Source organism: Eurosta solidaginis, chromosome 4 (assembly GCF_040869045.1).
Source record: "Eurosta solidaginis isolate ZX-2024a chromosome 4, ASM4086904v1, whole genome shotgun sequence".
NCBI lineage: Eukaryota > Metazoa > Arthropoda > Insecta > Diptera > Tephritidae > Eurosta > Eurosta solidaginis.
The window spans coordinates 248,965,288-248,992,418 of record NC_090322.1 but is presented as its reverse complement, the minus strand read 5'-3'; the positions used below and the strand labels follow the sequence as shown (position 1 = coordinate 248,992,418).

Sequence of the window (27,131 nt, the reverse complement as noted above, 5' to 3'; positions counted from 1 at the left end):
AGTAATTTCAAATTTGAAGTCGTGCGTAACTTTTATCTGACGCAAATTAACACCGATGACCGTTGACATAATGTGTCAACTGATGGTCAGTGTCCCGCAGGTTTGAATTCGGCTCTAAAAGTTTAAAGTCGATATTTTTTTATAAGTTAAGGAAAAATCGAAATCCCTAACGTCGTGTTTACAAACAAATGTTGGCGTGAATTTAGTTTTGGCTTACATTTAATAATTTCACAAAAAAAAAAAAGTGGTAAGTGCAAAAAATATTCACCAGTTGATTGAATATATGTATGCAAACCAAATAATGCTAAAACTAGTCCAAAAATATTGGGAGAGGTGGCCAGACGCTTTTGAACCCAGGAACGCGAATATGAAAGCGGGGTAATTCTATACGACAGCAAGACTGCTAATACGCGTCCAAAAATATCGGGACAGGTGTCAAAAGACGCGTATTCACCTCGACAACAATAATCCGAAAGCGGAAAATAAAAATGTTAGCTCGTTCGAAAAATATTAAAGAAAAACCGTCGGAGAAAAATTACGAGTCGCTCCGGTACGAAGAAACGACTGCCGTGGGAAGCGGAGCGAACAGGGTCGCAACTAATGACGTTAGTTATCGACCGCACGTACCGGAGTAACTCAGATTTTACCAGTAGCCGAAAAAGCAGTGCTTTTGTACTGCATCAACCCAGCAACTGGTTGAGGTAAGTGAAGGCGCTATGATAACCACATCCATACACCCCAACCCTTTGAATCGGAGAAACGCAATGGCGCACAATCCCATCCATATAGATTTGATATGTACTTTCATGCGTCACGCCTAGTGTTGTTCCGATACGAGCAACTACGAGTGCATACTCGAATACTTTGCACAAGTATCAATAATTTTTCTTAGATATCGAGTACGTGGGTACAATTGTTGTAGCGCTAAGGACACTCCCCGAAGGCCTCGGGCAGTTGATGATGTTAATGGTCCTTTGCCGTATAACAAGCACCATTAAGGTGCAAGCACGACCATCTCGAGAACGCTTTAATATGACCACTTTGTGATATAATACAGAGAGCATTGAACATAACAAGGAGATGGTGCACACTGTGAGGCCCAACATCAACCCAACCAAAACGGCCAACATCCCCTTCACCAGAAGAAGGGCCCTACCAGCCCAAGAGCAATGTTGTTGTTGTTGTTGTAGCGATAAGGTTGATCCCCGAAGGCTTTGGGGAGTGTTATCGATGTGATGGTCCTTTGCCGGATACAAATCCGGTACGCTCCGGTACCATAGCACCATTAAGGTGCTAGCCCGACCATCTCGGAACGATTTATGTGGCCACATTAAACCTTCAGGCCATTCCCTCCCATCCTACCCCCAAGTTCCATGAGGAGCTTGGGGTTTGCCAGAGCCTCGTCTGTTAGTGAAACAGGATTCGCCGCGGATAGGTGAGGTTGAAAATTGGGTTTGGAGATGCTATATATTGCGCTGGCAACCTGAAAGGTTGCGCTACACAGCCCCTTGAATCTGTCCCAAGAGCAATAACAATAAATGGTGTGGCATTAGAATATGGAACCGTCGTTAAATACTTGAGGGTCACCTCAGACTCCAAGCTGCTCTGGAAACAAAACTTCGATTCCATTACAACTAGACCCACGAAGTCTATCAATGTATGCAAACGTCTAGCAAGCAAAACATGAGATCCATGATAACCTATGGCTCGATAGCCTGGGCATTGAGAACAATTCGAGCGACGACGAGGCAAGCGCTTACAAAACTTCAGCGACTGACGTGTGTATGTATCACGGGAGCTTTGCTCACATGCCCTACAACAGCCCTTGAGGCAATCCTATATCTAACCCCGCTACACATAGCGATAGAGAAGCCAGCCAAGCGAACCCTCCTCGCAAAGAAGGGCTCGCCCAAAGGAAAAGTCTCTAAACACTTCGGACTCAGGGAGGTATTAATTAAGAAAAGTGACAGAGTGGAATTGGGAAACAAGAAAACATGGAATGAAACGGAACTAAAGAGCATCCACCGTCTAAACAAGATCGTATGATACACAGATGGTTGGAAGACGCCAGAGGCTATTGGAGCTGGAGTCTTCGGACCCAGTCCCAAAATATCAGTACATCCGACCATATTCTAAGCGGAAGTATTCGCCATGAGTGAGTGCGTTGAGCTGAACCTTCAGCGCGAATACTGCAACGAAACAATCGACATACTCAGTGACCTCAATAGCCTAAGAATTTTAACAGCTATTCTTATAGGACACTGTAGACTCTAAAACTTTATACGGAAATTGGATATACAATCGAATAATACACGCCGATTTTGTGTTCGATCAGCGGTTCAGTTCACCCGTCTGAACATATCCTCTTTGAATGCGACACAATTTGAAGACGTAGGGCTAAGTTTTTGGGCTCACCATGGCCAGAGCATTCCTACATTCAATCCCTCAAGCCAAGAGAATTTCTATGCTTCATCGAGGAAGGCGGCTAGGATGAGGTGCTGTGAAACGTTTCCGGTTCTATGTACCGGAGAGACTCGGGATTTTTCCCGACCAAGGGCTGTCATTTCAGTGTAACTCCATTTAATTGTTGCGTCCCTTCCACAAATTGTCATCCACCTAGCAGCTCCTTGCAGTGGAACTCCGCCATACTCTCCTGCTCCGGGAAGGTATCGTACCCGTCTCCTGACCCTGGTCCTGAGAAATGGTTTTGCTGCGTGGACTCTCGTTAGAGGATATTGATGACAATTTGTGATCGGTGGAACCTATTGGATGGGGCGAAGAACTGCTACAACAACAACAACAGGTGCTGTGAAGGAGATGAGACCAATGGTGGCAGGACAATCCTCAAAAAAATTATTTATCTATCTATGACCACATTGAACTTTTAAGGCCATCCCGCTCCCATCCCTACCTCCATGAAGAATTTTGGGGGCGCCAGAGCCTTGGCTGATAAAGAAACAGGATTCGCCATGCCAAGGTGAGACTGACAATTGGGTTAGAGAAGCTATAAACTGCGGGTAGTCGGGTTTAAGAGGGACTTTCCGGTAGGCCAAAGTTTACCTACACCGTCAGAGAGGATACAGTTATTTAGACGTTCCTCCTGTTTCTCCCGCTTGTGTATGTCTACATGCTGTATGATTCGCAGGTTTATTTCCCTAATTTGAGAGTCGCCAGGCTCTTGCTGTCTTACAAGGTCACGTTATTTCTTGTGGCCTTCGTTGGGAAATGTAGCAAGGAAGCAACAAGGCTATCCTCGTATTCATGTTGAATAGTTTATATAGTTTGTAAGAATGTTGTAAAGAATAGTTTTCATTAAAACAGATGTGACGGCCAAAGTGATGCAAACGTTAAATGTTAGGTGGCCCTAACCGTTAAAGCCGTTTAATTTAATATACCCGAAACCGAATAGGGATATCTCTAACCTCGATACTAATAAGTATGCAGGACATTCAATGATAATCAGGTTAAATCAAATTTAGGTTTGTCTTAGCAAAGTTAGCATAAATAAAGGGAGTTTAGAATAGTTTTCCATAGGAAAGAAGTGACCTAAAATGTTGAGCCATTGTACATGAACCTGCAAAGTGTGAGTCCCTTTTACATTAGAAAATCATTGAACTCAATTCGATCATGACATAGACTAAGAGGGTGATAAAGTGGGAAGTAGTACAACAACGCCCGTCCCGTACCAAGCAGTTCTTAAAATTTTTGTGGCTAATTCTTGTTGTATTCCGTGTTTTATTTCACGCTTTCTTTTAAGAGGAATTGGAAAATGTAAAGGGGAATAGAAGACACAATGCCAGGAAATGCCAGCAGAATTGAATTCAAGAATTCTGTAATGTAATTCAATAATTAGAAGTCGGAAATAAGAAATTGTTCTTTTATTAATAGATATTCACAAAAAGCCGAATAATTACCCTCAAACGGCTGCGAAACTGGTGAAAATTGTATCAGGGCAAAACACCTTTTTAGTTAATTCTTTTTTGTGTACAACAATATCACCAAAATTACATCAACCACATGAAAGTCTTAAACTTAAAAAGAAACAACAGGTGGACTTTGCTTACTCAAAATCGTCAATAAAAACACAAACAAAGGAATTAGTGCCCTACCGGCTAATCTGTGCGGGGTGGTGAGCTTAAACGGACGTTTTCTCATACCACAAAAATCTCCTACTTTTTTCGCGTTGGGTTGCAGTGTTAGCCATAAACGTCTTTTTCGAGAACATAGAAGTTGTTAGGCGAACCTTAATTCTCTACCCGAGGCTTTAACAGTTTCTGATAACTGTACCTGAAAATGGAATTGCCATGTTTATAAAGCTTTTTAAAATGTCATTTCAATACAATCTGCCTGTTACAGAGCTTTATAATTATGCATTTTTTATTTTGATTATGAATATGCCGGTAAGATTTAAACCCATCACAAATTCATGTAGGAGCAATAACGACAATGCATTAAAATACATTCAAAATGTATTTCAGTTATTAGTGAATTCAACACTGTACAATATCGAAAAAGATGATGAGCTCGAGATCCAGTTTGTAGATGAAAACCAAAGTGCAAGAATATAGCGAGTCATCAGCTGAGCTATTCAAGTTATTAAAAATGTGCGTGTGGTTTTTTCAGAACTAGAATATCGCAAATAATTATGGAATCATAATTATATAACATACTGTATCCCACCATCAACCTGTTTAGACTTATAAACTGGACTGTCGATCTTAGAAAAGACACGCGTAACGGAAAAGAGAATTGTTACACATCCGATTTTTTAAAGGTAAAGAATTCCCACATTTGAATCTTTACACCAACGTCACTGTTGACAGTTTGAACTGCAATCTATGCTTACCTAGAGCCATCATCTAGGCCGGACATAATCTCAGTAATCCAGTGGATAATTATCAATGTAAGCGGGCGCTACGTTGAACCTTTTGAATATTACAAGGACCTATGGATATTTGCGCGTTCATAACTTTCCAAATTTTACCTGGTTGCAGTTATTATTAATTTGCTAATGATAATTTTTAATTACAAGAAGCGAAAATGTGACTACTATGATTGTGATTGCTATTCATTCTCTTAAGCCCACTTGCAGAACGGCTAGCTATTTTTTTTTAACTCAGAGTTAATTTAAACTATTTGTCAAAAATGTATGAATTTAACCCCTGAGGATAACTCTGAATTAAAAAGTTAACTTTCCGTTCGGGAAGTGGGTCTTAGTATGATTACTATTAATTCTATGATGTTCTCTACAGGTAAACTCAAAATCATGAATATCATGACAAATATAAAAAACGTCCTTAAACTCAGTGAAACGGATTTAAAAGGTGGTAAGAAATCATGGCATGATATGTATAAAGGCTCAGCTTGGATATTTGTTGGTGGTTTACCCTACACCCTGACTGAAGGTGATGTAATCTGCGTGTTTTCTCAATATGGAGAAATTGTAAATATTAATATGATACGGGATAAAAGCAGTGGAAAATCTAAAGGGTTCTGCTTTATATGCTACGAAGATCAGCGTTCTACTATTTTGGCAGTTGATAATTTGAATGGTATTAAATTGTTGGGACGTACATTACGTGTGGATCATGTAGCTGATTATAAACCACCAAAGGAAAATGAGAAAATGGATGAGGAGACACTTAGATTGTATATGGAGGGTTGCGCACCAAAACCGGTTATAAAAAAAAAGTAACGATTATAAATTACTTAAATGTATTTACACAAACTCAGTATTTTGGTCAATAAAAATTAAGTTTTGTCATGAAAAATGTTTTTTCTTTGTTTGTAAAACAAACAACGATAAGTTAGATGAGTGGTCACGGTAAATAAAAATATGATTCCTTTCAATGCCACCGAAACGACAGTTACACCGTTAATGCGGATGCCTTAAGAAAAGATGGTAAGTTTGTTGGAGTTAACCAGGGGGCTGATCATGAAGCCCTATGATGAGAAACTCGCTTAACTCAGAAGTGGAATAAAACAAGAGTTCAAATTGACAATATTGTGTGGTGCAAAGTTACTGAAATCTGAAAAAGTTTTTATTTCCCAACCGAATGAAAACGCACGATGTGTTTTAGCATATGAACGTTTTAAAAATGTTCTGATACCACTAATATAAACATAAGACAGTTTAGAAAGAATTTTGGCTGATATCGCTGTTGGAAAGGCAAACATCATCTCAACGTCCGTTGTCCTGTCTATTATAAAGTTTGAGAACCGTACTCAATTATGCTGTTAAAAAACGCAAGTAAAAAGTTTTCTTAAATCCCAAGCTTCAACTTATATTAAATTTCTTTTTATTTTTTAAAACTGCTTAATTACAATTAATATATAAATTAAGACATTTTCAGACTTCCTTGAAGTAAAATTTTGTTACATTAATCAAACAAAAAAGTTTATCACAATATTTCTAGAAATAAACGATTCAAATACTATATCTCTACTTAGAGCTTTAACTGTGAACATTTATTAATTCCTTTATTTGAAACTACACTGTCTTCACTGTAGTTTTAACATTTTATACTTCCGCAACGAAAATAATTACATTTTGGAATTAAACAACAAAGGTTTAGAGCTTACGATTTCTCGAACATGTTCGCTTTACGAGTAATTCGAAATTCGAGAGTCTCGCGAGAAGCCGTGTTCTTGATGTCTCGTTGAAAAATAAAATATTACGAAAAAAATTATATGCATGGCAGAACGATACAAGGTGGCAGCATGTTTACATACCTACAAACATATATAAAAATTCTATGTACTTTGTTTTTGTAACTTCGATGGACAAATGTCAAAATCGTACTGCGCCGGAAGTTGATGTATCAAATCAAATAAAAAAAGTTTATAATCAGTTGTCCCATGCTGCCACCTTGTATCGTTCCGCCATGATTATATGTATAATAAATATGTTTTGAGTTAAATGTCATTGAAGCAATATTATCAACAAAAAAGTCACAAGTAAAAAAAAACGAAGTGTGTAAATACTGTCCGTACAGCGATTAATTAAGAATGGCGAGAAGCTCGCGAGATTTACGAGTACTTCGAGACACGAGAATCTCGCGAGAAGTCGAGTTTTCGGGTCTCGAAAATCTCGCTTGTGTTCAGAAGGAATCGTAAGATCTAGTACATTTTCACGAACACTACAAAGTAAAAAGAACTTATTATATAGGGATGCCATGGAATCCCATTGTAGTCGGTGATATTTTTTACCAAAGCTTAAAATTGTTTTTGCTCGATTCGTCGTTGTTTATACACAAATATTTTTGTTGCTCAAACTCGTTACTTAGAGAAGAGGGGTGACAAGGAAACCAGATGGGCACCGAGTTTCTTGAGCTCGGCAACTTGCTTTGTGCTGTCATCTGTTGTCAAATTCTGTCATTACGTCATGCAACAAAACTTTTTGTGAGTAAAAGCTTTGGAAAAAAGGCCCAGTTGTAATTGGAGATCCCAAATCTTCTGCGTTTCGAAATTTAATTTTGTATTGCAAAATTTTACGTAAAATCTTTTTCCAGAGGACCTTATTGACCGACCAGTTCAACTGTTTCATAGGCTGAAATCTCGATTAAAGCTCTAAGTGGAAATGTATAAAACTGCCACAGATGACCGTACATACATATATTATACTTTTAATAAAAAACTATAAAGAACAAGCTCATACATGCATTAAGCAACATACATTTTAAAAGTCAACGATATATATGTGGATCCGAAGAAAAACGGAGACGATAATAAACATCGATATGGTAGAAATATAAAAATTCTTTGTATTTTTTTATAAAGCAGCCGAAGTGCATCAAAGTGAAAGTCTCGGTAGTAGATTTAACCAAACGTTCATTGCGACATCTATCTATGAATCTTACGATGTTTTTTAACTCCTAAAATATGACGGAAAATTTGTTATATCTTTGGATTTATAAGAACTATTACAAAAATAGTTACGTACTGCCATTACAAAATTGTCCATAGAAACCAGGATCACATTTACAGGTCTTATTCGGCATACATGTCCCATGCTTGCATGGACGTTTACAGGTAGAGCGTTGACGGCGACCGATTTCGCAATGGTTACCAAGTAAACCACTCGGGCAGCGACAAATATTGGTGCCTATGCAGCGACCGCCATTCTTACATGGAATTACGCATTTAGCTGGAAATTACAATTTTTTTTTAAATATATATGTATATAAATACTTACGTTTTTAAAACAAGAATAGTTTATGAAATAGTTTGTGTAAAAATTAGCCGATAATAGTAATTACAATAGCTTCTTTCCAGCTACAAAAAGAGCGTAAGAAATATATGCAACAAAACTTCCTCGCTTAAATGCTAAATTATATATGTAGAAGGTGTAGCGAGGGCTTCATAAATATTTATTTTACACTGAGAAAATTGTAAGGCTGCTATGTCAATTTCGTTATTGATGCCGACGTACTTCATGAAGTTCACCAGGTCATCTTAAGTTTTGACCAAAAACTATTTCCGCTGATATAGCTAAAATATCTTCATTGAAAGTCGATCGCAAACCTAAGAGTATTATCGATAACTCTTCGTTCCAACCTGTGGTACCATTATTGAGGACTTTAACTGTCTATGGGAACGTTCTATCATACCATATCGATACCAAGGCCCCTATTCAGTAACTGTGAGTTTTAAAATGTACACTTTTTCTTCATATAATTTGTATGAAAGAAAAATGTACATTTCAAAACTTACAGTTACTGAATAGGGCCTCAGCTCTCGTTTTGTCATCGCAAATTTGTTATCCAAGGCAGTCGGTTCTATGTACCGGAGCGACTCGGGATTTTTCCCGACCAAGGGCTGTCATATCAGTGTAACCCCATTTAATTTGTTGCGTGCCCCCAAAGGGTAAGCGTATAAATTCCCCGCACTTTGTCCACAATGTACAACTCATAGCTCTTTGAGATTTTAAGCTTAGCGTCATTGCGTCATGTAGAATAATTAATAATTCTTCCCTGCTATAATGTGAATGGATCATGAAACGTTCCTATTGAAACTAGATTGATGATTTTTTTTATAATAAATTTCCATAAGCTACGAGATCATACTGACTCAGACTGAATTAGTAACTGATCGCAAATTACTCAATAGGGTTGTCTATATGTAATAAAATAATAAAAAAAAGAAAATTTTATGTTAAAAGGTTTTATTGAAAACAATACTTACATGAAGTAATAATAATACCAAAAGCTACAAAATAATTAGGTAGGTCCTAGGTACTAGTCATCACACTCCTCATCAATCTATGGCGTTGATCAGACAAATAAAAGCGTTGGGCGCGTGAAATTTCTAAAAATGTGAGGCGTAGCATTACCTGATTCAGTTGGTCTTATATATGACTATCAATAGAAATTTGACGCGTCCAACGATTATATTTAATTGTCTGATCAACGCCATAGATTGATGGGGAGTGTGATGACTAGTACCTATTTAATTATTTTGTAGCTTTTAGAATTATTATTACTTCATGTAAGTATTGTTTTCAATAAAACCGTTTAACTTAAAAATTCTTTTTTAATTATTTTATTTTCAAGTTTTTAGTCTTTATTTAATTGCCTATTATTTCTCATTATATTTAGTTCATTTAGTCATTCCATATTACAAGGACTCTTTCCTGACAATTTGTTACAATCTAAGTCCTCAATACGGCGGCCACCGTGGTGTGATGGTAGCGTGCTCCGCCTACCACACCGGATGCCCGGGGTTTCAACCCAGCAACATCAAAAATTTTAGAAATAAGGTTTTTCAATTAGAAGAAAATTTTTCTAAGCACGGTCGCCCCTCGGCAGTGTTTGGCAAGCGCTCCGGGTGTATTTCTGCCATGAAAAGCTCTCAGTGAAAACTCATCTGCCTTGCAGATGCCGTTCGGAGTCGGCATAAAATCATGTAGGTCCCGTCCGGCCAATTTGTAGGGAAAATCAGGAGGAGCACGACGCAAATTGGAAGAGAAGCTCGACCTTAGATCTCTTCGGAGGTTATCGCGCCTTACATTTATTTTTATTTTTATTTTTTAAGTCCTCAATACATAATCCTTTCAAAGACTTTACTCGACTCTGTGCCACGTATGCTTGTCCCTCCTCCAACTTCAAAATATTTTGATGTCACTTCTACCGGACTGTATGTAATATTTGTTCCAAATATGAGCCAAATCGGACATCATAGGTCGCTTTCTATTCATGTATGTATTGTGCGTTCCAAATATGGACCAAATCGGACGAAAAATACGATTTTTTTAATATTTCGATCTTTGCGCCACCTAGCGGAAATTTTTTTTTATAGGTCGCTTTCTATTCTTGTATGTATTATGTGCTCTAAATATGAGCCAAATCGGACCACAAATACGATTTTTGTGAATATCTAGATCTTTGCGCCACCTAGCGGCGATTTTTTCAATAGGTCGCTTTCTATTCTTGTATGTATTATGTGTTCAAAATATGAGCCAAATCGGGCCACAAATACGATTTTTGTGAATATCTCGATCTTTGCGCCACCTAGCGAAATTTTTTTTCTAATTATTGCATTGTCATCGGGTTCTGAACTATATTCCAAGTCCAGCTAAATAAAACCGTTTAAAAATAGGGAATGCCGTTAGGAGTCGGCGTAAACATGCAGGTCTCGCCCCGCCCATTTGTAGGGAAAATTAGAAGGAGTACGACGCAAATTGGAAAGAAGCTCGGCCTAAAATTTTTTCGGAGGGTATCGCACCTCAAATTCATTTATTTAAAAGGTCCTACACCACCAAGAGAACCCATTTTGTACACAGAAAATATCTTAAAGATAGTCAACTTACAATATTCACAATGAAGACCGTAATAGCCCTTTGAGCATTCACATTTATCCTTTTGTATGCATTTGCCGCCATTCAAACATTTTTCAGTACAGATACCTAAACAAATTGTACGCAAAATTAGTAACCAAATATAAATTTAATCTTAAATTTCATTTTCAGAATTATTTAGAATTTAACTGAAGTGTTTTATTTTTTTATTTTGTTTTCTTAGTTTTCGCAGCTGATCTGAGTTATGTTACGATTCCGTTACAACTCCACCACGAACAGCTGTCGTTTAATTAGAGAGCGCAGCTTCGTTTTACAACAACAATGGAAGAATGCCACGGCACAACAAAGAAGCGCCCACACAAATGAAGAATCCAACAAAATACCATTGAGGAAACGTCCAACAGCGTTAATAGAAGAGATTATACGCGTTGATCATGCTGGTGAACTGGGAGCAGATCGCATTTATGCAGGACAAATGGCCGTTTTGGGTAAAGGTCCCATGGGGAAGACAATTGCACATATGTGGGAACAGGAAAAGGAACATCGCAAGCAATTTGAAAAACTAATCAATGAACACAGAGTACGACCGACATTAATGTTGCCAATTTGGAATGTAGCTGGTTTCGTTTTGGGCGCTGGTAAGTAAAAAAAAACTCTTGTACTAAATTTCCAGCAGTAAGTTGTTTTTGGATGACACAGTGTGAAGTATATAGATGATCTAACAAAGGAGGACATCGCGCTTTATGGCTATGGCACGTCCCAATTCGTTTGGGAGGAATAAAAAAAGACAGCAGTTGCATATGATCAACCAAGCAGGCAAAGCATGGATTAAATCGTAGGGCTGCAAATGATCATATCACTAAAGAGAGAAGACTTAAGGCTCTTGATGGATTTACTAATACGGCACTTCCTTCTGGAGACGCATGCCTATAAATTAGGTTTCCACAATAACAACTATGGGCGAAAGTTATCAGATCTCGGGTCAGCAATGAAGCTGGGTCCTAAACTAGACACGTTTATTTTGTGTAGATAGCAAAGGCACTGCATGTTAAACTAACGCAGTCCGAGCAGCAATGGCCTACGAAGGTTTGTTGATTCGGAAAGACACATTTTCTATCTGTTAAGCAGTTTTCCAAAACGACGTAACAACATTTTATCGAGCAAGTGTTAAGATTGAATTCGAAAAATTTTATCATCTTCAAAAGATTTCTGAAAGATCAAATTCGAAAACCGGAACAGCTGATACGTATGTAGATCTTCAAAACGAATTCGAAAAATTTTATCAAAATTGAAAAAGGAAACATAGCTGATCAGCAGCGTTTCAAATCGAGCCAGAAACATTTTTTCTAACTCGAATTTTTTTTCTTCTTTCATATCTTATACCGTAACATAGCTGAAAACAGGATTTCAACCGAAAGTTGGTAAATTTTCGCCAGTTTCGATAGCAAAGCTGCCAGTGGCGTAACAATAGGGTGGCAGGGCTGGCAAAATCCACGGTCCCCAGATTATATAGTTACGCCACTGAAAACTGATCATTCTTTTTAGATATTCGAATAACTAAAAATACATATATTCGATATAGGAATTTATTTATTATTTTGAAAATCGATAAAATGCGGAAGGGAAATTTTTTAACACTTTTTATGCTGTAGGCACTGCATTGATGGGCGAAAAGGCAGCCATGGCGTGCACGGTTGCTGTGGAAACAGTAATCGTGGAGCATTATAACGATCAGCTGCGCCAAATTATGGATTCACCCAAACCAGATAAGGTATGTATCAGACCTGTTAAATAATGATTACCCGTTCAATTGATTATTTTATTTAAAAACCATTTAATGATTACTTGCCATTATTTTCTGTTATAAATGATTACTTTGAAATTGATAAAAAAAAAGTAATCATGATTTTTTACGATTATTGAAAAAAATCAAAAATAATCAAAAGTATCCAATTACTTTTGACTATTTTTGATTATTTTTGATTTATTTTGATTATTTTAGATAATTTTTCCGCTTTGTTAAAAGAAAAGTTTTCGTTTGTTGCATGCACGAGATAATTTCTACATACAAGTACATTTTAGGATGGAATAGTAAATCGTAAGCGTTTATCTAGGCGTATATATTGCAACGAATTTTGGGGAATTCCGCTTATTTGAAACCTTCTGATAACGTTCGAATCGCTAAATTGTCGAATAAATAACTCCAATATTCAGTAATGCAAAATGGTTTTTATTAGACTACGTTGAGAGTACTTCACAATAACACTTATACTTCACAACTAATAGCGTGTTTAAATGAAACTTATTCCTGACTACTCAGCTTGCGCTGCTTTTATACTCTCCGTGGCTTTATTCGAATATTTCTACTAAAGTCTAGACGCCTCGCCTTCTATAACTGCTGTATCTCCTGCTTGGTAATTAGTTATATGCCTCTCGCATAGCCGTATGCGTGTGTATGTGTAACTACTTCGGCTGATGACCACATGTGTATGTATGTGAAATATCTCTTCATTGCCTTCTATGTATGTGTGAATGATGACTGATGTATTCACGTACACAATTGTGGTTTGCTTCATGTTTTTGAGTTGCGTGGTTGTTTACTAGCCTAGTGATGTCAACATTTGCCGCAATATACTTGCAACATATAGAGGGAATAGTATACATATGAGCATTGATTTAAACATATTCTCAGGTAAGTATATATAAAGCTTTCATTTAACAACGATCCTCTATGGTTCCATCCTTAAGTCTATCCAATTTTGTTATATACAAAATTAATATATCTGTATTTTTGATTATGTTATGGCTATGCACTGATTGTTTTGCAATCAAAGTTTATCACATTGTTAGCTTTATTTTATTAATATTGATTTCATATCATCGCCACTGTATGAGTGTTCTTCGTCCCGCACTTTTAGAGAGCTTTAGCATAAATACGCATTTTTGTTTTTCGTTAATTTCTTTTGAACGACTAAACATTTTGGTTTTCCGTCTTCGGATTATTAATACTGAGGTTAAGCCGAGTATTTTAGGACGCGGATTAGCAGTCGACCGCTGTTATAGACTTTTACAATATTGTAACGAATTTAGTAAAATTCCGATTATTCCAAACCTGCTAACGTTCGAATCGCTAAACTGTTGAATAAATAACTCCAAAATTCAATAATGCAAAATGGTCTTTATTAGACTACTTAGAGAGTAATTCACAATAACTCTTACTTCACAACTAATTGCGTGTTTAAACCAAACTGCTTATTGACTACTCAGCTTTCGCTGCTTTTATACTCTCTGTTGCCTCGTTCACCCATTTCTCCCAAGGTCTAGTAACTTCGCGAACTTCTTGCCTGGTTACCAGCCATAAATGTACATGTATATTTGAAGTTTATAGTCTCTCGCATAGCCATATGCGTGTGTATATGTGAGTACTACTTCGGCTGATGGTAAGTATCTCTCTGCTACCTTGTATGTACATGTGTAAATGATGATTAATGTGTTTATGTAGCTTGCTTTAATATTGTTGTGCCTTTATTTAATAACCTTAGGGATGTGAGTATCAATTAGTGATGCTAATATTCGTCACAATATATATATATATATATCGCCAAATATATATAGTATATTATTGGAAAATATGCACACATATTGAAAAAATAATGTGTTTGGAATTTCCATTGTTAATACTAAAAATATGGCTCACCATGCAAAACATAAAATTTGATAGGAAATATCTAGACGTAATCATAAGGAAATAAAAAGAAGTTTCAACCTAATGTGCATGGACATATGTAAATAAATTTATCTGGGATATAACAACCTTTGGTTATACAACTGATCATGATGATGAATGACAACTTAGAGGATCGCTCCAGTTGGAAGTGAAGCTATCAACCATCAACCTAAGTAGTATTACTCATCCATATTGTTTGAGCATATTGTTTTGTCGTAAAACAATACGCACTCCGTGGCAAGGTGTTCGTCGGATACATTTATAGAATCGATAATTTGTAGGTGGGTATGCATTAGACTGGGTCGAAAAAAAAGTTGCTAATGTCCGCCCCTAAATTTGAAGATTATGTTGAGAGGGTTTCGGAAAAATTTTAAAAAATTTTTTTTTTGATCCTTCGAAATAAAGGTTTTTTCGTTGTAACTTGGTTATTTGACGTCCGATTTTTAAAATTGATATGTCATTATTTTGGCCTTGAGAAGCTTCACATTTCCGCTTAATGTCCTTTTAAGCTATGAAGTCGTTTTCACATGATTAGGTCAGCTAACAAAATTTTACCCCCCTAATGTATGTTTTTTTCCTTACCAAACGAAAGTACTTGAAAATTCAAGAAAATTTTGCTTTGAAACCATATTACTAAAATAGTAAACAAAGAAGTTATAGCACTTTCAATATTTATTGCAACTGTTATTTTACCTGATTCTAAGCGGAAATGTGAAGCTTCTCATGGCCAAAATAATGACATATCAATTTTAAAAATCGGACGTCAAAAAACCAAGTTACAACGAAAAAACCTTTTTGGCTGTATTTCGAAGGATCAAAAAAAATTTAAAAATTTTTTTCCGAAACGCTCTCAACATAATCTTCAAATTTAGGGGCGAACATTAGCAACTTTTTTTTTTGTATGGGGACCAACCCAGTCTAGTATGTATATACCCATATGCCTAGATAAGCGCTCACGATATACCGTTACATCCACCAATGTATTTGTATCTCAAAACAATCAGTGCATAGCCATAACTTAATCCAAAATAGTGGATATATTTATTATGGATATAATAAAATTGGCTAGACTTAAGGATGAAACCATAGAGGATCGTTGCTAAATGAAAACTTTTTTACATATTGTCTGGACAAATCACCGTTTTAGATCCCACATTATTTTATATAATGAGTGTAGCAAAATATGCACATGTGCATATACTTACCGAGAATATTGTGACGAATATTAGTATCACTAAGTGATACTCACATCACTAATCCTATTAAAAAAAAAAACTAATCACTAATCTGATACTAAGTAAATAAAGGCACAACAACAATAAAGTAAGCTGCCACTCAACATAGTCTAATAAAGACCATTTTGCATTATTGAATATTGGAGTTATTTATTCAACAGTTTAGCGATTCGAACGTTAGCAGAAGGTTTCAAATAAGCGGAACTTCACTAAATTCGTTACAATATTTATTTTCTCACAATCATAACAATTTATTTGTACATGATACAAGAAAAGACATCGCCATTTCGACTGCGACTGTGGATTGTCACCATATCTCAACTGCTGTTTCGTAAACGACCTATCTCAAAATGTTTCAAAATTCAGTGTTCTGTCGAGTAGGGGTGATATTTCATTCAACAGTAAATTTATAACAACACTCTTCAGTCTATATTAAGTGCTAAAAAGACTCGAACTTGTGTATTTGAAACATCTGTAAATAAACTCGGAGCACCGGGACTCTGACAACCACACCTTGTACCACCGCACAAAGCCGGTTATTGATGAGCCCCTGCTCCAGTATCTCCAAAACTCGCATCACTTCCACTACTTTCAGCACAAATGATTGTGTTTGCTAGAATCATCGTTGCCAGTAGATTCGCATAATAATTTTGGCATTGTTGCTTTTCTACTATAAGCATTGTAGTAGATTGGAGTAGAGAATTAGGAGCCGTATTTGTAGTTGCCGAACCTCATCCACTAATTCGCATTTCCATGTCCCGTGCTAATGTGCATTCGCAAAGCCTTCCTGGTTGTACTGCCAGATTCCTTTCAAATGATGGATACACTCTAACCACAGCAATATCCATATATGTGGATCTTGGATTAAAATCACGATAAACTATACTCAGCACATCGCGTCGTTGTCCTCCTCCTGTGTTTATTTCATGTATATCGGCTTCACCAGCTAGAAGGATGGTTTCGTTTTTTGGCTTGTTGAATACGCAATGCGCAGTTGTAACCACCGATTTTATAGAGACTAAGAAAGACTAACCAACGCACAGTGGTCGGTCTTATATGGGGTTGGTGGCAAAAATACTTCCAGTAGAGATATAAACGTGAAACTTTGGTCACGGCATTACAAATATGTGAGAATTATTGTTTCATAAAATTGGTGCGGGTGATACCTTGATACCGACCCACAACCAAACCATCCACATTCACCGCATGCATGCAAAAAGTAAGTAGATGTGGGGGGAAAAGTGGTAAGATGTGTCTATCGCAAATACAATGTTTAATAGGATTAAATAAAGAAATTAAAGTTAATAAAAGATCTTGCATACATAACAATAACAAAACAACAAACACAAACATTCGCATATCATCGACTGGGTAAAATAATGTCGTATGTTACATATGAGCACATATAACATACGACAATAATTTATCAGAGTAACGCTATCAGAAAACTGTTGCAACACATAGTTCATGGCAGAAAGTGGCAGCTGATATTACCACTTTAGAATCTTTAAACTTTGACTAAAAATAAGATATAATTCCCAACGTGAAGATCGGTGAGGAAGGCGACTAAAACTTTAGCTGAAATTGAAATATTTGTGCAAATAAACACTAATAAAGGCACTGGTGAAATTTAAAATAACAAAAAAAAAAAAAAAAAAAAGACAACAAGCTGAAGACACTAAAATTATGGAAATACCTTTGACTTCAATATTCATTTGTTTTTATGTACTTTTAAATAGCTTAAACTTGCAATTTATTTATATTTATTTTTAACCTGCTCACACTGCAAAAACCAAGTAACACCATAACCTCACTTTTGAAGCTATTCTGAAAGAGTACATTTCGAATACAACAAAAACGAATATACCTTTTAAAAGGCTGTTCTAATAAGAGATACTAACGATACATTTGGTGACAAACTTTTCACTTTGATTTTTTTATTTTTGGCCTATGGAACCGACCACTGCAACGGCAAAGATACTCGGACCGAAGAAATATTGATACCGAATGTGGGCTCTGCTCTATTGCTGTAGGTTCGCCATTTATAATGCGAAGGCAGCTAAGAACAGCAAACAGGATCGCGAAGTGATTGCGTGAATTCATTTTAGTTTAAGAACTTTTGCACGACTTTTTAAGTATTAAGTACACCGAGATTAATTTTGTGGGCGCTGTTTATACCCAATTGAGTCATGTGATAACAAAGTAAGCAAACACTTTGCAGTCAAAAATAAATCTAAATTAAAGCTATACAATAAAAAATTTTGTTTGTTTGCACTCGGTACATTTTAAATAAATAAATGCAAGGCGCGATAACCTCCGAAGAGATTTTAGGCCGATCTTATCTTCCAATTTGCATCGTGCTTTTTTAATATTCCCTACAAATTGGCGGTATGAGACCTACATGTTTTTACGCCGACTCCGAACGGCATCTGCAGGGCAGATGAGTTTTCACTTTTTAATTGAAAAAACTTTTTCTAAGTTTTTTATGTTACTCTGATCGGGAGTTAAACCCAGGACCCTCGGTGTGGTAGACGGAGCATGCTACCATAACACCACGGTGGCCGCCTCGAACCATTATAGCTTGTGTAAAGTTTTGTGTGAAAGTGTCTGCTAAAATTAAGATTTTATTTATGACAGATACAAAGAGCTTATTAAGCGTTTATATTACCATTCTCATATAAATTTTTCGTTATAGGAGCCCAATAAGCCTATTCAATTTATAATAATAATGGAAACTTTTAATTAGTTAAACAAACAGATTTGTTCTATTAAAGTGGAACTTCCCTATAGTGAATTCGCACGGGACCTGAAAATCACTTCACTATATAGAAACTTTGATTTTTTGCAATTTTATTTAAAATAATCAGTAAGTTTGGATTGAGTTACAGTCTTCTATTTTTGATTTTCAATAAAAGCTTCCAAATCATGTAAAGAGTTAAAAACATTACGCTAGTGGATGAAGTAGCTTGCCTGAACGTTGGTAATGCCTCCTCGGTTTCTGCCAATTCTTCAACGGTCAAATCGTCTTCATCGTTCACCATTATCAACATTTATGTTATCTTCAAACGATGATTCGATATTCGCTACTTTTTTAATTGAAGACTGTAAAACAGCCAAATCCAATATTGAAAGAAGATCCTCTTCATCCCAATGCTCTAATGGGATAAGTATAACATCTTTTGAAACTGCTGCCTTTCTAAAACAGTTGGCAATTGTTTCTGGTTTAACATAGAGATTGCATACAAGGCTTAGATTTCGAATTGAATGTTTTTCAACTTGTCTTTTACATCTTTAGGGTGCGCAGTGCAGTTATTAAAAAAACAACACCTTCCTGTTTTCATCACCAAGTTTTTTTGTCGAGGTTTACAATCCATTTCGTAGAAATCTCACTGGTCATCCATGTTTTTTTGTTAACTCATAATCGACCACTAAAGGTTTTATTCCCTTGAAGCACCTCGGATTTTTGGCCTCTACGATCACAAGCAATTTTAGCTTTTCCGATCCAGTCATATTGCTTCCCACCTGGACTGTTATTCTCTCCTTGCTATGTTTTCCACCAAATCATTTCTCATTTTTGAATGCCAGTGTTTTATTTGGAAAGCAATTGAAAAACAAAGCAGTCTCGTCAGCATTAAAGATGTTGTTAATATTGTAATTTTCAATCAATCTCTGTAAGACGTTCATTACATATTCACTACGATTTTCTATGTTGTCGTCGACATTTCCCCACATAAAGTCTTTTGAATAACGCCATGCCGATTTTTGAACTAGTCTAACCAACCTGTACTTGCCTCAAACTCGTGGTGTCCTAGTGCTTCAGCAAAATCTTTGGCCTTTGGCTTCAATAATGTTCCAGATAAAGGAATATTCTCAAAATGGCAAGATCGAAGTCTTTTGGGTTTGTTTTTAATGCCAGATCGTCTGGATTTTTTAAAATCACTTCTTTATTCTTTAAAATATTTGATAAAGTGCTGGGAAGAACTCCTAACTGATTAGCAATATCTTTTTTTGTCTTCCCTTTATTAACTGTTAATGATTAATAACTTTTTTTCAAGCGGAATGCTGCTTCGATTCCTCATTTTAACTTCAATCACTGACTAAAACTACAATAACTGAGCTCTTTCTGTTTTAATTTGATATTCCCCTTATTACAGTTTATCCATACTTCTGGAAGTACGCAGTTACATGTAATTTATTGTAACAGAAAACTTATTTGAAAAAATTCACCAAATGGAGACAAAAACGTATGACGCTTGAATTTCCAGCTGTAAATTTTTTTATTATATAGAAAACTTCACTATATAGATATTCATTATAAGGAGACAAAAATACACCGAAAGTAGAAGGATAAAGCAGTGTCTTCGAAACCACTTCATTACAAGGAGAACTTCCATATATAGAAGTTCACTGTAGAGAAGTTCGACTGTAATTAACAAATTCAAGGTAGCAAAGCAGCTTTGACAAAACATCCTTGTTATTGTTCGGTTAGACATATGTACATATGTGTACAATGACCGAATTTTTAATGAATAAATACATAAAAGTACAATAGGGCACACTTAATTAGTTGTATCTGTTTCCAAACTGCTAATATGGTCTATTGTATACTGCCACAAAACCATAGTTGGGAGCAGTGCACTAAATTCTGAGCAATAACACAGCTCATCAGGATCTTGTGTTAATGAGACGTTAATTTGCTATGGATTTGAACGTCTGTTCATCTATCACATACTCGTACAACTAGCCTATAACCGCGTTCCAGTCGGCAGGATATGCCAAGATATGATCTTGAAAAAAGTACCGAGACCGTTCAGAAAATAATCTTTAAAAAATCCTAACAAATCGCAAAATATTCGCAGTCGCGGAAGAAGGAAGGATATAGTGTAGTTCTTAAATAGAAAGAAAATTAAAAAATTCAAGCACCTCCTTTATATAAATGGACAAAAATGAGCGAAAAATGTGTCCTTATACAAGGACATATTCTTGCTGAACTTTGATTTTAAAATTTTGAAATGTAAAACTATTTATGAAAGATAAAATATAATACAAATTTTTAATACATCAACACAACTCAATTTTTGCAGTCAACTCGTTTAGAAAAACCTCAATTAAAAATAAAGTCACCTGAAAGCGGTGATTTTGATTCTCCATGAAAAAATATCGCCGTAATCGCTGTTGGCGAAATGATGCCAGAGGTGATTGTCATTCAAAGAATTGAAAGAATTTTATGCTGAAGGAAAATCGCCAATCTCTTACATATTTGGTTAGCAATATCTATGACTATTAGCGATTTTTTAATCGCGGTGATGCAATCACCGATAGTGAAATATCGCTCATCACTTAAGGACGAAACCATAGAGGATCGTTGCTAAATGAAAGGTTTTGGACTCCAACCTATGAATAGAACACTTTTTTACATATTGTCGGGGCAATTAGACAAATCGCCGTTTTCGATCCCACATTATTTTATATTGTAACGAATTTAGGGAAACTCCGCTTATTTTACACCTTCTGCAACGTTCGAATCACTAAATTGTCGAATAAATAACTCCAATATTCAATAATGCAAAATGGTCTTTATTAGACTACTTTGAAATTACTTCACAATAACACTTATACTTCACAACCAATAGCGTGCTTCAATCAAAACTGATTACTGACTACTCAGCTGTCGCTGCTTTTATACTCTCTGTTGCCTCGTCCACCCATTTCTCCTAAGGTCTAGTAACTTCGCGAACTTCATGCTTGGTTACCAGCCATATATGTGCATGTATATTTGTAGTTTATAGTCTCTCGCATAGCCATATGCGTGTTTATATTTGAGTACTACTTCGGCTGATGGTGAGCATCTCTCTGCTGCCTTGTATGTACATGATTGATTTGTTGACGTACATACAAGTGGCTGCTTAGTATCGGATTAGGGATGCTAGTATCACTTAGCGATGTGAATATTCGTCACAATATAATGAGTGTAGCAAAATATGCTAACCTGAGAATATGTTTAAATCAACGCTCATATACTATTCGCCCTATGTATATACATGTTGCAAGTATATATACGCCTAGATAAGCGCTTAAGATTCACTATTGCATCCTAATATGTATGTACTTGTATGTAGAAATTATCCCGTACATGTAACAAACGAGAATGCAATGTGATAAAATCGAAAAAAAGAAAAATAGATATTCAAATTCAAATATTTTTTGTTTCTCTCTTTAAGGAACTACTCGCAACAATTACAAAGTTCCGCGATGAGGAACAAGAACATCACGACACAGGAATTGATTGTGGTGCCGAACAGGCACCATTCTATCAAGCTATGACCGAGATTATTAAGTTCGGTTGTAAAACAGCAATCGCCATTTCAAAGCGTATATAAATATTGAAAATTTAAGAGCATTTTATGTAATTAATATTTTAGCTTGAAAAGAGTTGTTTATTATTATTTAGTTATAACACTTTTGTTTTCTATTCACTAAAACTTTTACGAGCTGAGTAATCGACCCACTACCCACCCATCAAGAATTTTGTGGTTATAAAAGCGAAGCGCATACATTCGTGATGATCGCATTTAGGAGTTCGAAACAATCGCGGTTCACTTATTGCAATGGTGATCCACCATGAGCTTAAGTTCATACATCATAGGTATTGCATATGTCTCGTATTATCCACATATTAAGCACGTCTAAGGCTGTGCCGTAAATCCGAAAAGACCAACATTGGGCATCGAAAGGGATCTTCAGGATTAATCTGATTCATACATACTATATACCTGACTCAACTCGAGGCTCCTAAAATAGCTCCTATTTCACTTTCGAACTTAAATTTCGCAAATATTTACTTAACCTATATGATCGCACGTTTATCTTTCTGCTGAGGCTGGGCTTCATCCATTTACCAAATTCGATATAATTCAAATATCCAAAATAAGTTAAAACCAAAAAAAAAAACTTACCACCTTCACATTGAGTGCCTTGATAGCCATCCGGACAGGTACATATCGACGGTGCTGTACAATTACCTCCATTTAGGCATTGCGGAAAACAAAAGGCCGCTTCACAGTACTGACCCGTGTAACCAGCTTTACACTGACAAATTTTATGATGATTACAAAAACCATTATCACCGCATTTTAAATTACATTCCGGATCGGGACCTTAAAATTTTCGCGTTTTTTTTTTAATAAATAAAACAAAATAATTTAAAAAGCATTAACTAATTGTACATAGATTAGAGCGGGTCAAATTGCATGGATGGGTTTTTTTTTTCATCAGGAGTATAGCAAAAACGTAATCTACAGATGATTCTAAGAAAAATTGCTGAAGACACCACAGCTCTAAGTTCGATGCCGAGTCCCCGACTGTAGCAAATAGATATTTTGCCATATGAATGTAGGGTTTGCACAAAAAATCTTCATAGCTTCTGATAGAGTTATAGGAAAAATATAATATTGGGCTTACTTTAAAGGTATTTTACGCACATTTCAGAATCTGTATTAATATCTATAGTGTTTTTGAATTGTAGTAGAGATATCAGGCTTAAATTATGACAAATTAGCCTAAAATGAACTTTTAACTACTATATTATCACTTTTAACAAATTTCTTATGGACATTTTTTTTTTATTTACAGCTAAAATAAGTTCAGAACATTTCCAACAACTTCCATTCAGACAGTTTTTCTTTTTTCGAAATCGTTTTAGTGGAAAAAAATTTTCAAAAAAAAACCTATATTTTCAAGTAATAAGCAAAAAACACAATTTTTATAATTTTAATAATTTATTTAAAAAATTTTATAATTTATTTATCTTTTTTGCTCTCCATTCGTGGTTGTTTTTCACGACTTTCTCCTGTAACAGCCATAACACCTTCACGTTGTTTTATAACACGTTTGGAAACAGATGTTAACAATTGTACATATCATATTAAAGAGAAATTTTCCATAAGAAATTTGTTAAAAATGATAATATAGTAGTTAAAAGTTCATTTTCTCATAATTTAAGCCTGATATCTCTACTAAAATTCAAAAACACTATAGATATTAATACAGATTCTGATGTATGTAAAATACCTTTAAAGTAAGCCCAATATGATATTCTTCCTATAATTTTATCAGAAGCTATGAAGAAACCCTACATTCATATGGCAAAATATCTATTTTGCAAAAGTCGGGGCTCGAAATCGGACTTAGAGCTATGGTGTCTTCAGCAATTTTTCTTAGAATCTTCTGTAGATTACTTTTTTGCTATACTCCTGATGGAAAAAATTGACCCGCTCTAACATACATACATACGTATGAATGTATGCACATTTGATTGTGGTTTATTTGTACTTATGGGCTTACGCTAAAAGCATTGGCATACAACGAAATCTATTTATTTATTAACTTGTTACGACTTTTGTAAATTTTTAATTAGTGTTCGCAGTCGAAGCTCAGCTCATCTCAAATATTCATTAGTAGTTATAAATATGCAGTAAATACATATGTATACCGTAAGCATTCTAAAAAAGCGACAAGGAAATTCGTAAAAAATATATATGTATGTATTTATGTAATATCTTTTAAAAATTTATGTACATTCAATGTAAAAATTATGTACAGTTATATTAGATATTTTGCGAAAAAAATTATGTTTTTTTACTGTTTTCAATGTATGTATCGTGTCATATAATTAATTGCTTAAACAAGGAAGCGACAGTTATTGCAAGTGTATTTGTGTTTTTTGTGGACCACAACGGGAACGAGAGTTATCTTTATATTTAAAATTTGTTTTGCACTCATAAGAGTGGTTTTGTAGTATTTAATTCTATTATTTAGGAAAATAGCTTAATTCGAAAATAATTTGAATAAAATATTTTAAATAAGATTTTATACGTAATACTTCTATATTGCTGTTTAAACGTTTTTGTTTTTGTATACAATAATCGAATGTACCCATGATTCAATTACTAGAGGTTTGTTCTTCAATGATGACAGAGCTTTGACACTCCCAATTTTTTAAAATCTGGATGGGTTGCTTTTAGGAAGTAAGGAAAACGGGGAATAATTCAACCCCCTTCAGCGAAAAGTGTATTAGAAAAGTACCTTTAGTAGTTTATTAGTGTGATAATAAATTTGTAAATGCCACAGGTTTTGGGGGAAATAATTCGTTTTCTACTAAATATTTCATGAATTGATAAAGAGCTATGCTGGTTTGGTCATTCTTTCAGAATTTGTTTGAAGAATTCCGTACGCCAGAATTTTATTCAAAAAAACTATTTCAAAATTTGTATCAAAAACTCCCTATCTGAACAAAAGTTCAATGCATTTTGAGGCGTTCTTTAACCTAATTCTGATATGGGGCGTTTTTGTGACAAATCCTGAAATGGGAAATTTTTGAAAAATATTTTGAGGGAGGACTATTTCGAACTGGCAGGCGACATGGGGTGAACTGACAAACAAAAATAAAAGATAATGGCTTATTGTCTTAGAACTTTATATTCCGGCCTTGACTTTGACAGAAGAATTAAGCCTTTATGTGGTCCTGCTAACAGGGAGTCTTTACCTTTTTATTCTGAAATTTCGAAAGCTCTTTTCCGTTTAAGTATTCATGAAAGTGTTTCGGATAAACCGTTAATTAAGAATATTCAGAACACGTTCGTTTGATACTACCTCACGAGGTCCGAATACTCCAAATAAATATATACACAATATTCCAAATATAAAACGATTCGACAAATTCTTTAATATAGACGAACATTCCGAACATAGGGAATGAATAAGTTAATCAAATTGTTTAACCACAGTAATATATCATGGCATAGATAATAAATTCCTCATAAAATAAAAAAAAATTGTTCTAAGCAATTATGCAGCTTAGTACTTATCGGCTATTTGTGAACTGATTGCTTCCTAATTCTGCTACTAATATTTTTCGAAAAATCGCAAAGAAACAACACAGTTAACGGATGCCAATTCGACTTGGGAGCAAAATGGCTGCAATTGTCAAAAAAATTTGTCCGCCGAACAAACCTCTTGCGATTGAGTCATGGAATGTACCTAAATTAAAATTTTTTTCTTGTCACACTTATACTGCTACAATCACAAACATTTTATAGGCTGTCTTGTTTTGATTTCGAATTCAAACCACATTCCGAGCATTTTCTGTTAGCATATAGGAGTATTACATATATGATTTTTTCTACCCATAAAGAAGCTGATACTTTTTGCTCCGTTTTAGTTTAAACAAACTGCAGGAAGACCACACGTAAGTTGTACTTCTGTCCAAGTCAAGGTTTGAGTTTAATGTTCTAGTAAGTAGCTTTTCCACTTTTGTGAGATCATGCATGGTGACCAAAGAAATATAATTCTTTATCATTTCATGTACCTAAACCTACTGGCATCTTCTGTACTGATACGCTCATTGATGTATATCGGAACAATTTTTCGTCATCCCTTGTCAAATTTGGTTTGGAGAAAAACAAGTTTTGGAGTTGTGCCATTTTCAGTGTTATCAACAGTGATGGCACAATGCCGAAACCGGTATGCCTCCAAAACAAATTTGGCAAGGGATGACGGAAGTACCATCTATTCTAAAAATTACACTGAAGATGGCACAACGTTGAAACAGGTTTGTCTCCAAACAATGTTTAACACGGGATGACAGAAAATCTTATTGGAACGATTATCCATCCGGAAAATAAACAAAACAAAATGATTGGTTACGTTACTTTAGCTACTTTTCTACTATGATTTTCGCTGAAGGGATTGAATTATCCACCTTTTTCCTTGCTTTGTGAAAGCAGCCGTACCGATTTTTGTTGTTGTTGTTGTAGCGATAAGGTTACTTCTCGAAGGCTTTGGGGAGTGTTAACGATGTGAAGGTCCTTTGCCGGATACAGATCCGGTACGCTCCGGTAACATATCACCATTAAGGTACTAGCCCGACAATCTCGGGAACGATTTGTATGGCCACATTAAACCTTCAGGCCATCCCTCCCTCCCCACCAACAAGTTCCATGAGGAGCTTGGGGTCGCCAGAGCCTCGGCTGTTAATGAAACAGGATTCGCCTCGGGTAGTTGAGGTTGACAATTGGGTTTGGAGAATCTACATATTGCGCTGGCAACCTGAAAAGTTTGCGCTACACAGCCTTTTGAATCTGGCATTTTAGTCGCCTCTTACGACAGGCATACCTAACCCCCTGACCCGCTGGGGTACCGATTTTTGTATTTGAGAGCGTCAGAGCTCTACTAATTTAATGATGACACAAGCCTGTTGTTTAATTTAAACAAAAAAATAAATATATATACATTTCTAAGTTAGTATTTTTAACTATTTGGTAAACGAATTGGCGGAAATAAGCTAGTTTTTCTGTATTTATTCTTATTTTATGAA

General features: G+C 35.6%; 3 protein-coding genes and 1 pseudogene across 9 annotated transcripts in view; 2 read left to right on the top strand and 2 right to left on the bottom strand.

Annotated features, from left to right (window-relative positions):
• The first annotated feature begins 126 nt into the window (after positions 1 to 126).
• On the top strand, positions 127 to 5,757 carry LOC137251264 (RNA-binding motif protein, X-linked 2). 2 transcript variants are annotated; one of them, XM_067785569.1, is made up of 2 exons: positions 127 to 247; positions 5,253 to 5,757. In XM_067785569.1, the coding sequence occupies exon 2, from the start codon at positions 5,267 to 5,269 to the stop codon at positions 5,693 to 5,695; it is 429 nt and encodes a 142-aa protein (XP_067641670.1). In that variant the 5' UTR covers positions 127 to 247; positions 5,253 to 5,266; the 3' UTR covers positions 5,696 to 5,757. The 2 variants fall into 2 exon arrangements, with proteins under 2 accessions (XP_067641670.1, XP_067641671.1); XM_067785570.1 differs by lacking the exon at positions 127 to 247 and adding an exon at positions 591 to 701.
• Positions 169 to 25,951, top strand: Coq7 (ubiquinone biosynthesis protein COQ7, mitochondrial). The gene is made up of 4 exons (XM_067785568.1): positions 169 to 247; positions 11,019 to 11,433; positions 12,448 to 12,566; positions 21,979 to 25,951. Exons 2-4 carry the CDS (start codon positions 11,040 to 11,042, stop codon positions 22,135 to 22,137), a joined length of 672 nt encoding a protein of 223 aa, XP_067641669.1. The 5' UTR covers positions 169 to 247; positions 11,019 to 11,039; the 3' UTR covers positions 22,138 to 25,951.
• Positions 6,283 to 27,131, bottom strand: part of shf (shifted) — an 81,715-nt gene continuing 60,866 nt past the window's right edge. For 3 of the 6 annotated variants that reach the window (XM_067785562.1, XM_067785564.1, XM_067785560.1), the window contains exons 5-8: positions 22,714 to 22,914; positions 10,808 to 10,903; positions 7,943 to 8,146; positions 6,284 to 7,874 (exon numbers count right to left, since the gene is read on the bottom strand). In XM_067785562.1, coding sequence (XP_067641663.1) covers positions 7,843 to 7,874; positions 7,943 to 8,146; positions 10,808 to 10,903; positions 22,714 to 22,914 — 533 coding nt within the window. In that variant the 3' untranslated portion in view covers positions 6,284 to 7,842. Of the gene's footprint in view, positions 7,875 to 7,942; positions 8,147 to 10,807; positions 10,904 to 22,713; positions 22,915 to 27,131 lie in introns of all 6 variants that reach the window. The other 3 variants (XM_067785565.1, XM_067785563.1, XM_067785566.1) reach the window with 2 other exon arrangements.
• LOC137247796 (uncharacterized) lies at positions 18,608 to 19,920 on the bottom strand (annotated as a pseudogene).